The sequence below is a fragment of the Bos javanicus genome, chromosome 15 (assembly GCF_032452875.1).
Source record: "Bos javanicus breed banteng chromosome 15, ARS-OSU_banteng_1.0, whole genome shotgun sequence".
NCBI classification, from domain to species: Eukaryota; Metazoa; Chordata; class Mammalia; order Artiodactyla; family Bovidae; genus Bos; species Bos javanicus.
The window spans coordinates 6,038,331-6,052,932 of NC_083882.1; the positions used below are offsets into that span (position 1 = coordinate 6,038,331).

Sequence of the window (14,602 nt, forward strand, 5' to 3'; positions counted from 1 at the left end):
TTCATCTGAATCACACGAGTCTTCCCTCGTAGCTCAGTTGGTAAAGAATCTGCCTGTAATGCAGGTGACCTCGGTTCGACTCCTGGGTTGGGAAGGTCCCCTGGAGAAGGAAATGGCAACCTACTCCAGTATTCTTGCCTGGAAAATCCCATGGACCAAGGAGCCTAGTGGGCTACAGTCCATGGGGTCACCATAGTCAGACACGACTTAGCGACTGAACCACCATCATAGGAGTCAGAAACTAATGAAGCCAGGATTCAAACCCAGGTCCTCATGTCATCGACAGCCACGCTGTTTGTGATCTTGTAATATGCACTGGAAGTGAGTCCCTGGAGCAGAAGTGTACAGACTGCATTCCTGGTACCATTTTGACCAAGTCACTTTGAATCCTAGGACCTCGGAGAGCATTCTCAGGGAAGCCCACTGCACCCCACGGCCCCCCTCATAATCCGTCCATCCCTGACCTCTGTGACTCCAACTTATCCTTCGATGCTGTGACGATGCTGGGGAAGGAGCTCCTGCTCTTCAGGGACCGGTAAGCCTGACACGTGCCCCCAGCTCTCACCAGGCCTCAGCCGCGCGCCCAGGTACATGTTGTCAGAGACGACCTTGTCGCTGCCGTGGGTGACGATCGTGCAGAAGTGCTGTCCTGTTTGATAATCGGATGGGAGGCAGGAGTCTTTGGGGAGACACAGAATTGCCAAAGCTACTGTTTGGGGGGTACCTACAATGCTCTTGCCACTGGGCTGTTTTCTATATAAGTCCAGTATTTCTTCTAATCCTTTTCACTGTGAAGCAGAGTTAGAATCCAGAATTTACAGATGAAGACAGAAGCTCAAGAGAACACAAAACTTTACGAGGTAACACAGTTGTATTAAGTGACTGAGTTACGACATCAGCCCAGATTTCTCTGATTTCTACTTTATTCACTTCTGTATCCCTACTGGGAGTCCATAGTATATTCTCAATAAATATTTGTTAAAGAGGGTTGGGTAGATGGAAAGATGGACAGATAGGCTGTTGCATGGATGGATGGATTCACAGATGAATAATCAGGTGCATAGGTAGATGGGTGGAGAGTTCTAAACTTAGTATTCTTCCTAAACCCCTGTTTCTCAAGGCCTCTTTTCAACTGTCAGTTGTCAAAAAGTGCAGAAAGAGAGGGAATATTGGTGACTTCTTGTTATACCACAGCTATAGCTACTAAAAGAATACCCTGATGTTTGAGTTTCATTATTGTCGTTTTAGGAATGTTTCTTTTGGGCTTATTAATAGAAGTTTCAGTAGTTCTGTGATTTATAAAAACAATGAGATGGCATTGGTATTTGACTTTTATGGCATAGGAGACTGAGTAATTTATGATACTGGAGATGCTGGATTTTTAGTGAAGATACTATAGGAATAGCTGCAGATATAGCTATGATGAGTGGTGGTTGGTGGTTGATCTTTATTTTTTAGTAATTTTGTTGTTATGGAGATTACTTATGGAAATTAAGTAGACATAAGTTTAACATTAGTGTAATAAGGGAAAGGGAGAGAATTAAAACTTTTTGTTTATTTGAAGATAGAAAGTAGGCTTTGGTAATACATTTTTATAGCCAAATTAAGTGTAATAATACTTTTGGCTTGCTGAAAGGTGGATGGATGGTGACAGCCAGTGAGTGACAACTGGAAAAATCTGAAGAGGTTGAAAAATTCATCCAGGTGCTTCCCTGGGGACTCAATCGGTAAAGAAACCTACAGTGCAGTAGATCTGGGTTTGATCCCTGGGTCGGGAAGATCCCCTGGAGAAGGGACCGGCAACCCACTCCAGTATTCTTGCCTGGAGATAACCATGGACAGAGAAGCCTGGTAGCTACTGTCTGAGGGGTCCCAAAGAGTCATATACCAGTAAGCAACTAACACACAAAGGGGAATTAAATTTTAGGTTTTGTGTTATAAAGTTAAATTCAAGTACTAGAATAAAACCTGAGAGAGTTAGAGCAAAGCTGCTCATTTTAGGTGGTAGGGCAGAGTTATATGTCAATAGTTATTGGAGTAATCTTGTTGGAAGTAAAAATTCTAGTGAAAATGCTTCTGATTCAAAGACGTTTAATAGAATCATTTAGGAGAGGATTATTTTCATTTATTAAAATTAGAGTCAAAAAACGAGATTCTTCTAGACACATGAAGAAAAATCATTTGAATACTTTGGGCAGCTGCTAAGAAAGTGGCAGTGAGTCTTATTAATCAGGTGCGGGCATTAGTATACAATGTGTTAGCAATTTTGATAACTCAATCTTTGGAGAAAAATCCTTTAAGGGAAGGCCTGTCTACGAGCTGTAGGCTTCTGATAGTAAGTGAGGCTGAAATAAAGAGTAAAGCTTTAAATAAGCTGCCCGTTTGAAAGGTGTCCTGAAATAATATGCATTTTTAAAATGCAGGTGTGCAGACATGAATGAATGCTAAGTGCGGTTGACTAATACCAATAGTAACTATTACTAGGCCTAAATGGCTTGATAGAGAAGAGAGCAATCTGCTTCATGAGAATAGTTGGTGTGGGTAGTAACACCTGGACAGATGTCCGTGTTTTGGATAGTTTTATTATTTTCTATCACTGATAAAAACAAAGTAATAAAGCTCCAACCATTGTGCTTGAGGGAGGCTGAGGGAAGTGGTGGGCAAGGCCGAGCTGGAGGGACTCGCCAGCCACAGCTGGGAGCCCCGTGGGTATGAGTAGACAGTGACCAAGGTTAAGCATGAAGACTTGTTGGAAAGCTCATGAATTAAAGTTGCATTGTTCCTCTTTCCCTCCTACTGTGCTGTCTCTGGGAACATGGTTACCAGTTACTCTGCAATTACTTCTCTCCTTGGACAAAAAGAAACCTCCCAACTCTCACTTCCACTCCTCCATTTACTGGGGACAGAATTCAACCACATCAGAATAGGCAGAGGTAGCTTAGGCATAAGCATGTGTGACATTACTTGTTCTTTTTCTTCATTGGAAAAGAGTGTGTGTTGAACTCATGTAGGGTGCTAACCCCATCACAGTACCTGGGCCTGGAAAGACAGATCAACAGTCCCCTGGCCTTTGCACACCTCAAGATTAGATGAGGGAAAGAAACACCCAAACAGCACTGCCATCTGTGTGCTGTGGTTGTATTTAGACAGACAGAGAAAAGCTCTGGTGTCTCTTTCTATAAAAGCACACTAATTCCATCAGGCCCGCCCTCATGACCTTATCAAGCCCTAATTACCTCCCACTGGTCCCATTACACTGGGGGTTATGATGAACGATGTGAAGACACAGACGTTCAGCCCATAACACAGAGTAATCATATTGTTAAACATGTTATTGAATATCCTTCCAGACTTTTTCTCTGGGTAGAGCTTTATCATAAATATGGGAGGGAGATAGGGATATCCACAAAAGTAAGACTTTGTAATGTGCTAGATGTGCTGATTTGCAAACTTTTTCACTCAATTATCTCTCATTTTTTCCATGTCAATGAACTTTAATTTTCATCTTTATTTAATATATATGTATATCATCCCAGTGTATAGATCTATCCTTACTTATTTAACCAGTCCCAAACAAATGAACATCTGGATTGTTTCCAATTTTTAAAAAGTTAGAAACAGCTGAACTAAATCTTCAACAATAGATGGGCATCTACTTTTCAAAGCAAGTGAGAGGAAAACCCAGAAATCTAGGCTTTAGCCTTAGGCTAAGTTGGTTTGAATTCTGGTCATGCTTCCTACTGATCAGGTGACACTGGGTAAGTCATGTGCCAAACTTGTGAGCACTCAATAAAAGGCAGTTACTATATTTAGGAGGGGGAATCAAAAATATGTAAAATGGATTAAGGCTTGGAAACAATCAGAGGTATTTTTAATTGTTACCTGTCTTGATTGATTCTTTTTTCTTAAGACTTGCTGATTATTTACTGTGTTTTTATTATTACCAAAAAGTAAACCAAAGTGGAATCAGTAGGCATTGACCCAGGAGCGATAGGCAAGGTGCAGAGCAGGAGAGCCCCAGACACCGTGCAAGGTGACGTCGGCTCCACCTGACTCCGTGCTGTCCTGATGAGGGGTGTAGCGCCTGTGCCCCAGCGCAGCGAGTAGCTGCTTCTTTTGGTATTATCAACAGTTGTGATAGAGGCAAAGGAGACGGTGAAGTCAAAGACAGCCCTTTCACACAATTATATTTTCTTTAAAAACTAAAGGAAACACGTTTTAAACTTCTATTTATCTAACTATGAGCATTCAACAATTGCTGACAACTAATTGGAGATAATGTATCCTTTTATGAAATACCAAATGTAAATGAAATGTAAATACTGAGGGTGGTAAGAGAATAGAAAGAGAAGTATAGATATAAGGGACATTTATAAAGGGGTAAGCAGGGAAGAAATTAGGGGAAGAAAGGTAGCTCATTAACATATATCTGCTCAGCCATCACCTTCTCATCTTCTTCCACTCAGGATCTGAGGAGCTATTGTGGTAAGGGCAGGTAATTCCAAAGAACTAGGAAGAGCTAAAAAGAGAACGAGGAAAAAATAAATAAATAAATAAAAAGAGGACGAGGATGCTACCCTTTCAGCACTGGAGCTGCCACTAACCTGCCATGGGACCTTGAACCTCTCTTCCTCCTTTGCAAAAGCAGATGTTGCCTGATATTTGTTGTGACTTCAATGTGTTCAGTACTTGGTGCTAAGCATTTTGTTATCAACTCCTTACAGCAGCCCTGTAAAGTATGAATTATTATTACTCCCTTTTTATTAGACATAGAAAAGATAAACAACTTGTTCGTGCTCACCAGGCTAGTCATGTTTGAAGCTGGGGCCCACACCCACAGTCCTGTGCCGGAGGCTGTGCTCCTAACTGCCCTGCCCTGCTGCCTCGTGGGTGCCGTGCAGAGCTGGACTCGCATGGCGCTGATCCCCTACTGGCCGTCACCAGAAGTCCCCAAGGGCTTGCTAAGCCTGGACAAAGAACAAAGAATTCTTTCAGCCACAGCCAGCATGGCAACCTGGGGGTTATACGAAAGCATTCCCAACCTGTTCTCTCCCTCCCGCCAGCCTGGAATTCCCCATCACTAACAATAATCTGTTGATGAGACATTTCAGGCTGTGCATGTAATAACCGCACAGTTTGTTTCCAAAGCATGATGGAATGCAGTGCCTTTTAAAGTCACTGTGAGACTGCTGCATATTCTCCACAGTGTATAAATGGATTTGGGTCCATTCAAATGTTCTGTTTGAAGAGAAACTTCAGCTACACACACACACACACACACACACACACATTTAATTCACATAGATTTACTCTTTATAATAAATGACAAAATATTATCTCAGATTTCCTTGAAATGACTGGAACAGCAGTCATACCCAAATAATATTTGTATGTCTTCTATTATTCTGGGTTTTATATGATACAATTTTAATGATAAGATCAAGAATATGTCTATCAGCTTCAGATTTCAGAAGAATAATAGCATTTCACATGTAGAATAGCCATAAAGGTTGATCGTGTCCAAATCCTTCATTTTGGAGACAAGAAAGTCAGGCCCGGGACTCTCAGCCCAGAAGACCCTGCTCTGAAACCCAGGCCTGCTGACGCCCAGCACAGAGTCTATCACTCACATAGAAAGCTTCATAGCTGTGCAGTGGAACTGTGAAGAGAATGTTGAATTTTGACTTGAATTCATGAATGAATGCCTTCTGACTGGAATGCATCTGCGTGAGTAAGAAAAGCTGCTATGTCCCTGGGCCCTGGGCCTGCAGGTTGGCTGAAGAGCCACAAGGAGAAGGAGGTTCTTGAGTAGCCAGGTCCCCAGAAATGTCTGCTAGGCTTCTCCACATGCTGTTTTGTTCTCAAAATAGGGTTCTTTATTTTAAAACATCTGTAAATCCCTGACTGATCGACTAATTGTCACATTCTTAAAGATGTTATGTATCGTATATAGTAATGGAAAGAAAAATAGGTTTCAGGGTCATGCATGTAGGGATTGAAGAGAAGGACGAATGTAAGAGGTATCTTGATTTGATGAGAACAATGGAAAAAGAGAGTCGATGGTAGCAGCATCTCTCACTTAGATAAGAAAATCAAAAAGATTTAGACACATCAAGAAAAATTCAATTTTAGATAAACTCATAATATTATTAATTATAAAATCTGACATTTTATGATCCTTTACGACGTGCTATGTTATCCTAAGCATTTTATAGACATCTGCTCCTTCAATCCATGCTCTTTGTCTCAGCTAGAGTTTTAACCTAGGTTTACTTGACATCAGAGACAGAATCATTACAATGGAACCCCAGATAAGTCAGGGGAAAGAAGATTGTCTTTTTTTTTTTTTTAATGATCAGTAGTGTACAATGCTGTTGAGGTCACCAGGTTGAAAACTGAAGAACAGGACTGACTGTCTGGGATGATGAAGGAATATAGTTTTAGCAGCACAGCTGGGGCTTCCCTGGTGGCTCAGTGGTAAAGAACCCACCTGCTAATGCAGGAGATGTGGGTTCAATCTCTGCCTGGGAAGGATCCCGTGGAGAAGGAAATGGCAACCCACTCCATTATTTTGGCCTGAGGAAATCCCATGAACGGAGAACCCTGGAAGGCTACAGTCCATAGGGTTGAAAAGAGTCAGACACGACCTAGCGACTAAACAACAAGGAGGAATGAACCCAGATCCTGCAGAATGAAAAGGCCAAGGGTAATGGTGGGCTTCCTAGGTGGCACTAGTGATGAAGAATCCCCCCTGCCAGTGCAAGAGGCAGAAGGGATGAGGGTTTGACCCCTGGGTCACGAAGACCCCCTGGAGGAGGGCCTGGCAACCCACTCCAGTATTCTTGCCTGGAAAATCCCATGGTCAGAGGAGCCTGGAGGGCTATAGTCCCTAGGGTCGCAAAGAGTTGGACACAACTGAAGCGACAGCATACATGCGCAGAGAGTGATGGTATAGATCATTCATTTTAAAATCATTCATTTGAAAATCTTGTTAATAACAAGGAGTTAAGTCAATAACTGGAAGAGGCAGCAGAGTCCAATGAGGATTTTTCAGTCTGAGAAATACCTGGGAATATTTGAAGGCATAAAAAGGAGCCATTGAGGAGAAAGAAATGCAAAGCTCTATCAGAAGGAGAGACAATATAATCAGTACCCTCTCCTATTATTAATAGATGAGTCCATTGGAACCTAGCGTTTTCCAGATTTTCATGGGCTCGAGGAAAGCGTGCACAACAACTAAAGAGGAAGTCTTCCTCCTTCAGTCTCCCTGAGGATATTTCTTTTCTGGCTATAAGGTTGCATCACTGAAAGTCAACACATGGCACTGTATTTACTTAGATTGATTCTCTGTTATGTATTATGAATTCAAAGAGGCAGAAGGTGTACAAAGATTGCTGATGCACTGTCGTTTCTTCTGAAACCCCTCCTTCTGACTAAGGACGAGGTTCTTTACATCTTCATAGGTTGTGGCTTAAAATATAGATCTCCATAGGCTCCACAGATGGATATATACACTTAATTTAAGGACACTATGAATAGTTTTCACTGTTTTAACCACTGTCTACATGTAGGATTTTAATTTTATAAGCTCTGTTTTTCTTGGTTTCAGGGAGATGTTTAATGCATGTCTGATTCTTGGCCTCTTAACCCTCCTGATATAAACAGCCCTGGTTAGCAAGCTCCCCACAAATGAATGCCTTCTTGACCAATGATGTGATTGTTTGTATTTCAAAGTTTCCACAGACAAAATTTTATATTAATGAGAAAAATTTAGAAGAAAATTTAGTTCTATTCATAAACTCTAAGTATTACATAATTAATAAATTTGTAGGGTGAAAACATCTTTTTAAAGTATTTACAAATAATTGTAAGATTATTTATGCACTTTCATATGCATTGTCTCAATTGATCCTTTGAAATGTTAGCAGTTATTATTATATTTTTCATTCTTATTTGACAAGAAGAAATTTAGCCTCAGAAAAATTAAGTGACTCATACAAGGTCTGCTGCTACTGCTGCTGCTGCTGCTGCTAAGTCGCTTCAGTTGTGTCCGACTCTGTGCGACCTCCTAGATGGCAGCCCAGCAGGTTCCCCCATCCCTGGGATTCTCCAGGCAAGAACACTGGAGTGGGTTGCCATTTCCTTCTCCAATGCATGAAAGTGAAAAGTGAAAGTGAAGTCGCTCAGTTGTGTCCGACTCTTCACAACCCCATGGACTGTAGCCTACCAGGCTCCTCCATCCATGGGATTTTCCAGGCAAGAGTACTGGAGTGGGTTGCCATTGCCTTCTCCATACAAGGTCACACATCCAATAATAAAATAAGGTCTCAAGCACCCATTGCTTCTTTCACTGCACCACAGTGCCCATTCTCAGGGAAGAGAAGCATCAATTCAACCCAGCATCAAAAGACTGAAAGAAAAAAGACATCCCCTCCTCCTGAAACTAGGGCACAGAGTGACAGAGAATAGAAGAGTCAAGGAAAGTCAGGGGTGAACATGAAAGGGCCCATCAACTCTTGCTGGATTACAGCCAGCAAAGAGGTGACCGTGTCTCCTAAAAAGGAAAGAGCGAGAGGATCAGTCAAGCAGGTGGGGAATGAAGACAGAAGGGTCCAACAACAACAGAAAAAGGATAAAAAGCTTAACAGACTTGAATCAAGCCCCAGATGTGCCAGGACTTGCTGATCCCGAGAATACATAGATGAATAATACACGACCCTGCCGCAAGGAGCTCACAGGACTGGCAGCAAGCACCAGGAATGTTACCAGTGACTTCTGCTCAAACCTGATGACTTAGATGCTGTTCTTTAGTAAAGAAAATATGAAAACTGATGATTAAATAAGTTCTACACAACTGTGACATCTATCTATCTAGTCAACAAATATTTATTGAGCCTAACTATGTTCCAGATACAGCTTTGGTTCCTGGCTAAACAATGCAGTTAAATATCTATCAGCAAGTCTTTAATATCAATAAACTCCATTGTTTTGCCCTCCTTACCTAAGATCAGATTACAGACTATTAATATCTGTTTATTTCACTACATTTTAAAAATATCCTGCAATTGTTCTTTTTTATTTTAATTGAAGTATAGTGGGTTTCCCTAGTGGCTCAGTAGGAAAGAATCTACCTAAAATACAGGAGAAGCAGGAGACATGGGTTCTTTCCCTGAATTGAGAAGATACCCTGGACCAGGAAATGGCAACGCAGTATTCTTGCCAGGAAAATCGCATAGACAGAGGAGCCTGGTGGGCTGCAGTCCATAGCGTTGCAAAGAGTCAGGCACAAGTGAACACACATGGTTGGTTTACAGTTGAGTTAGTTTAAGGAATACAGCAGCGTGATTCAGTTATACATGCATATATTTTTTCAGATTCTTTTCTCTTATAGATTATTATAAAATATTGAGTATAGTTCCCTGCGCTATGCAGTAGGTCCTTGTTGGTTATCTATTTTATATAGTGTAGTGTGTATATGTTAATCAAAAACTCTTATTTTATCCTTCTCTCCCTTTCCCCTTGGTAACCATAAATTTGTTTGCTATATCGATGAGTCTAATTCTTTTTGTATGTAAGTTCACTTGTATCAGTCTTTTAAGATTCCACATATAAGCTATATTATATGATATTTGTCTTTGTCTGGCTTACTTCACTTAGTATGATAATCTCTAGGTTCATCCATGTAGCTACAAATGGCATTATTTCATTTGTTTTATGGATGAGTAATATTCCATTATATACATATATATGTATGTATATATATATTCCATCTTTCATATCCATTCATCTGTTGATGATACTTATGTTGCTTCCATGTCTTGGCTTTTGTAAATAGTGCCACAGTGAATATCAAAGTGCACGTATTATTTCAAATTGGTTTTCCCCAGATATACACCCAGGAGTGGAATTGCAGGATTATATATAGTACTATTTTAGTTTTTTAAGGAACCTCCTTATTGTTCTCCATAGGGACTATACCAGAATACATTCCCAGCAACAGTATAGGATGGTTCCCTTTTTCCCATACCCTCTCTATTGTTTAGACTTTTTGATGCTGACCATTCTGACTGGTGTGAAGTGATACCTCACTGTAGTTTTGATTTACATTTCTCTAATACCATTAATGATGGTGAGCATTTTTGTTTGCCTTTTGGCCATCTGTACATCTTCTTTGGAGAAATGTCTGCTTAGATCCTTTGCCCATTTTTTGGTTGGATTGTTTGCCTTTGCAAATATTTTCTCGCATTCTGTAGGTTGTCTTTTTATTTTTTTTATGATTTTATTAGATGTGCAAAAGGTTTTATGTTTAGTTAGATCCTGTATGTTTACTTTTTTATTTCTATGACTATAGGAGATGGATTCAAAAAGGTATTGCTGTAATTTATGTCAAAGAGTACTCTAGCTATGTTTTCCTCTACAAATTTTATAGTATCTAGTCTTACAGTTAGGCCTTTAATCCATTTTTAGCTCATTTTTGTGTGTGATATTAGAGAATATTCTAATTTCATTCTTTTACATGTTGTTGTCCAGTTTTACCAGCACCACTTATTGAAGAAACTGTGTTTTCTCCACTGTATATTCTTGCCACCTTTGTCATAGATTAATTGACCATAGGTGCATGAGTTTATTTCTGGGTTTTTTTGTGTGTGTGGTATCTTTTTCTGATTTTGGTATCAAGATGATGGTTGCCTCATAAAATGAATTTGGGAATGTTCTTTCCTCTGAAATTTTTTGGAGGAGTTTCAGAAGATAGGTGTTAACTCTTTCTCTAAATGTGTAGTAGAATTTGCCTGTGAAGTCATTTGGTACTGGGCTTTTGTTTGTTGGGAGCTTTTAAATCACAGATTCAATTTCAGTATTTGTAATCCATCTATTCATTTTTTTTTTTAATTTCTTCCTGGGTTAGCTTTATGAGATTTCTAAGCTTTATAAGATTTCTTTCTAAGAATTTGTCCATTTCTTCTAGGTTGTCCATTTTATCAGCATATAATTGCTTGTAGTAGTCTTTTATGGTCTTTAATATTTCCATGGTATGGGTTGTATCTTCTCCTTTTTCATATCTAAGTTTATTAATTTGGGCCCTCTTCCTTTTTCTCATGATGAGTCTGGATAAAAATTTATAAATTGTGTTTATGTTGTCAAAGAACTAGCCTTTAGTTTTATTGATCTTTTCTATGTTTTCTTTGTCTCCATTTCATTTATTCAATATTTCTGCTCTGATCTTTATGATTTCTCCTCTAGTACAAACTTTGGGTTTTGTTTGTGCTTCTTTCTCTAGTTGCTTTAGGTATAAGGTTAAGTTGTTTATTTGAGATTTTTCTTGTTTCCTGAGGTAAGCTTTTGTCACTATAAACTCCTCTCTTAGAATTGCTTTTGCTGCAACCCCCAGGGTTTGGATCATTGCATTTTCACTTCCTTTTGTCTCTAGGTATTTTGTTTTATTTCCTCTTTGATTTCTTCAGTGACCCATTGGTTGTTTATTGTGGCATATTGTTTAGCCTTGATGTGTTTGTGCTTTTTTGCACAAATCTTGTAGTTGATTTCTAATCTCATAGTATTGTGAATGGAAAAAGTGCTTTATATCAGTGGTCCCCAACCTTTTTGGCCCCAGGGACTGGTTTTGTGGAAGACAGTTTCTCCATGGACAGGGAAGGTGGGGGGGTGGGCATGGTTCAGGTGGTAATGTGAATGATGGAAAGCAATGGGGAATGGCAGATGAAGCTTCACTCACTTGTCTGCCACTCACTTCCTGCTGTGTGGTCCACTTTCTAACAGGCCACAGACCAGTACTGGTCCTCAGCCTGGGGGTTGGGGACCCCTGCTTTATATGATTCAATCTTTGTCAGTTTACTGAAGCTTGCTTTGTGGCCTAGCATGTGATCTATTCTTGAGAATGCTCCATGTGCGCTTAAAAGAATGAATATTCCACTGCTTTCAGATGGAATGTTCTATAAATATCAATTAAGTTAATCTGGTTTAATTCATCATTTAAGCCTTGCATTTCCTTATTGATTTCTGCCTGGATGATCTGTCCATTTATGTAAGTAGGGTGTTGAAGTCCCCCGCTATTATTGTGTTACTGTCAATATCTCCTTGTATGTCTCCTTGTATATCTGTTAACAGGTGCTCCTGTGTTGTTTTTGTTGTTCTTTAGTCACTAAGTCATGTCCAACTCTTTTGTGGCCCCCTGTAGCCTGTAGCCCACCAGGCTCCTCTCTCCATGGGATTTACCAGGCAAGAACACTGGAGTAGATTAACATTTCCCTCTCCAGGGGTTCTTCCTGACCCAGGAATTGACCTGCATCTCCTGCTTGGCAGGTGGATTCTTTGCTCTGAGCCCCCTGGGAAGTGTATGTTGGGTGCATGTGTGCATGTGTCCTAAGTCGCTTCAGTCAAGTCTGACTCTTTGCAACCCTATGTACTGTAACCCACCAGGCTCTTCTTTCCATGTGTTCTCCAGGGAAGAATACTGGAGTGGGTTGCCAGACCCTCCTCCAGGGTCTCTTCCCAACCCAGGGATCAAACCCACATCTCTTAAGTCTCTTGCATTGGCAAGTGAGTTCTTTACCACTAGTGCTACATCTGCAATTGCTGTATCTTCTTCTTGGATTGATCCCTTGATCATTATGTAGTGTCTTCTTTGTCTCCTGTAACAATCTATCATTTTTTAATTAATTTTTATTGGAGTATAGTTGCTTTACGATATTGTATTGGTTTCTACCACACAGCAAAGTGAATCAGTTATACATATACATATATCCCCTCTTTTTTGAGTTTCCCTCCCATTTAGGTCACCACAGAGCACTGAGCTGTACTATAGGTTCTCATTAGTTATCTATTTTATACATAGTAGTGTATATATGTCAATCCCAATCTCCCAATTTATCCAACCCCTCTTTCCTCCCTTAGTATCCATACATTTGTTCTCTACATCTGTGTTTCTATTTCCACTATGCAAATAAGATTATATATACCATTTTTATTGATTCCACATATATGCATTAATATACTATATTTGTTTTTTTCTTTCTAATTTATTTCACTCTGTATGACAGCCTCTAGATCCATCCACATTTCTACAAATGACCCAATTTCATTCCTTTTTATGATTAAGTAATCTTCTATTGTATATATGTACCACATCTTCTTTATCCATTCCTCTGTTGATGGACATTTAGGTTGCGTCCATGTCCTGACTATTATAAGTAGTGCTACAGTGAACATTGAGGTGCATGTGTCTTTTTGAAACTTGACTTTTTCAGGGTTTATTCCCAATAGTGGGATTCCTGGGTCGTATGGTAGTTCTATTTTTAGTTATTTAAGGAGCCTCCATACTGTTCTCCATAGTTGCTTTATCAATTTATATTCTGACCATCAGTGCAAGAGGGTTCCAAGAGCCTTTATCCTAGTCTATTTTGTCTTGGGTTTCCTTGGTGACTCAGTGGTAAAGACTCTGCCTGCCAGTGCAGGAGACATGCGTTTGATCCCTTGGTCAGCGCTATCCCCTGAAGAAGGAAATGGAAACCCATTCCAGTATTCTTGCCTGGAAAATCCACTGGAAAGAGGAACCTGGAAGGTTACAGTGCTTGGGGTTGTAAGAGTTGGACTTGACTTAGTGACTAAACAACAACAACAACATTTTGTCTTATATGAATGCTGCTACTCCAGCTTTCTTCTGATTTCCATTTGCATGGAATATCTTTTTCCATCCCCCTCAGTTCTTCTTTTCTAACAGTTTTATAGATTTGCTTTTTTTGCCTTATACTTTAAACCTATTTACCGGTATATTAGGAGGTTAATTGTTATACCTTTTTTGGTCAATTTTAATTATTATTGTAATCTATAGCTCTAAGTTTGTAAATCCTCTGGATATGTGTCTTATCACTTTATTACCCACAAGATATAATTTTTCTTCATTAATATGAAATTTTTCATGAGTACAGATTCTTTTGGAATTTGTGATACTTTACATAAGTATCACATATAGGTAGTGTTTATTACTACCTCATGTATACATTCTAATATGTCACAACAGTGTTTAAGCCAAGGTTTCTTGACTTTGGCACTACTGATATTTTAAGCCAGACAAGTCTATGTCATGCTGGACTATCCTGTGCATTGTAAAAGGTAAACTAAAATGATATCCCTGGTTTTCACTAGACTCCAAAAGCAGTGCCCACTCCTAGTTGTGACAACCACAATTGCCACCACTCATTAAAAAATGTCTTCCATGGCACAAAATTATTCTTGCTTTAGAATGACTACTTCACATCAATTTAATCCTCCCAGTACCCACAATATCCTAAGTTAAGTAAGGAATATAAGATTCTACCGCCTGTGAACAGTTCCAAAAGTACGTTTTTGGTTTGCCTAAACTCTTAACAATTGCGCTTTACTACCTCTCACATTGAGTCATCTGGGACATCAGTAACATGTAACTTCACATAAAAGATTCGGTTTAATTTGTCTAAAGTCACTTGATTTTTAAATGAGAATTTAAAAACTCCCACATGATTTTTAAATGAGAAATGAAAGAAAATACAGCCCAGCTCTAGAGTACCCAAAAAGAGAAAGCAGCTGGAAGTTAACCTTATCAGTGATG

General features: G+C 39.6%; 1 protein-coding gene across 1 annotated transcript in view; it reads left to right on the forward strand.

Moving 5' to 3' along the window:
* The window catches only part of MMP20 (matrix metallopeptidase 20), a 58,609-nt gene that overhangs the window by 18,754 nt on the left and 25,253 nt on the right, over positions 1-14,602 (forward strand). The window contains exon 6 of the mRNA XM_061440100.1: positions 394-535. Within this exon, the coding sequence (XP_061296084.1) occupies positions 394-535 (142 nt within the window). The remainder of the gene's footprint in view (positions 1-393; positions 536-14,602) is intronic.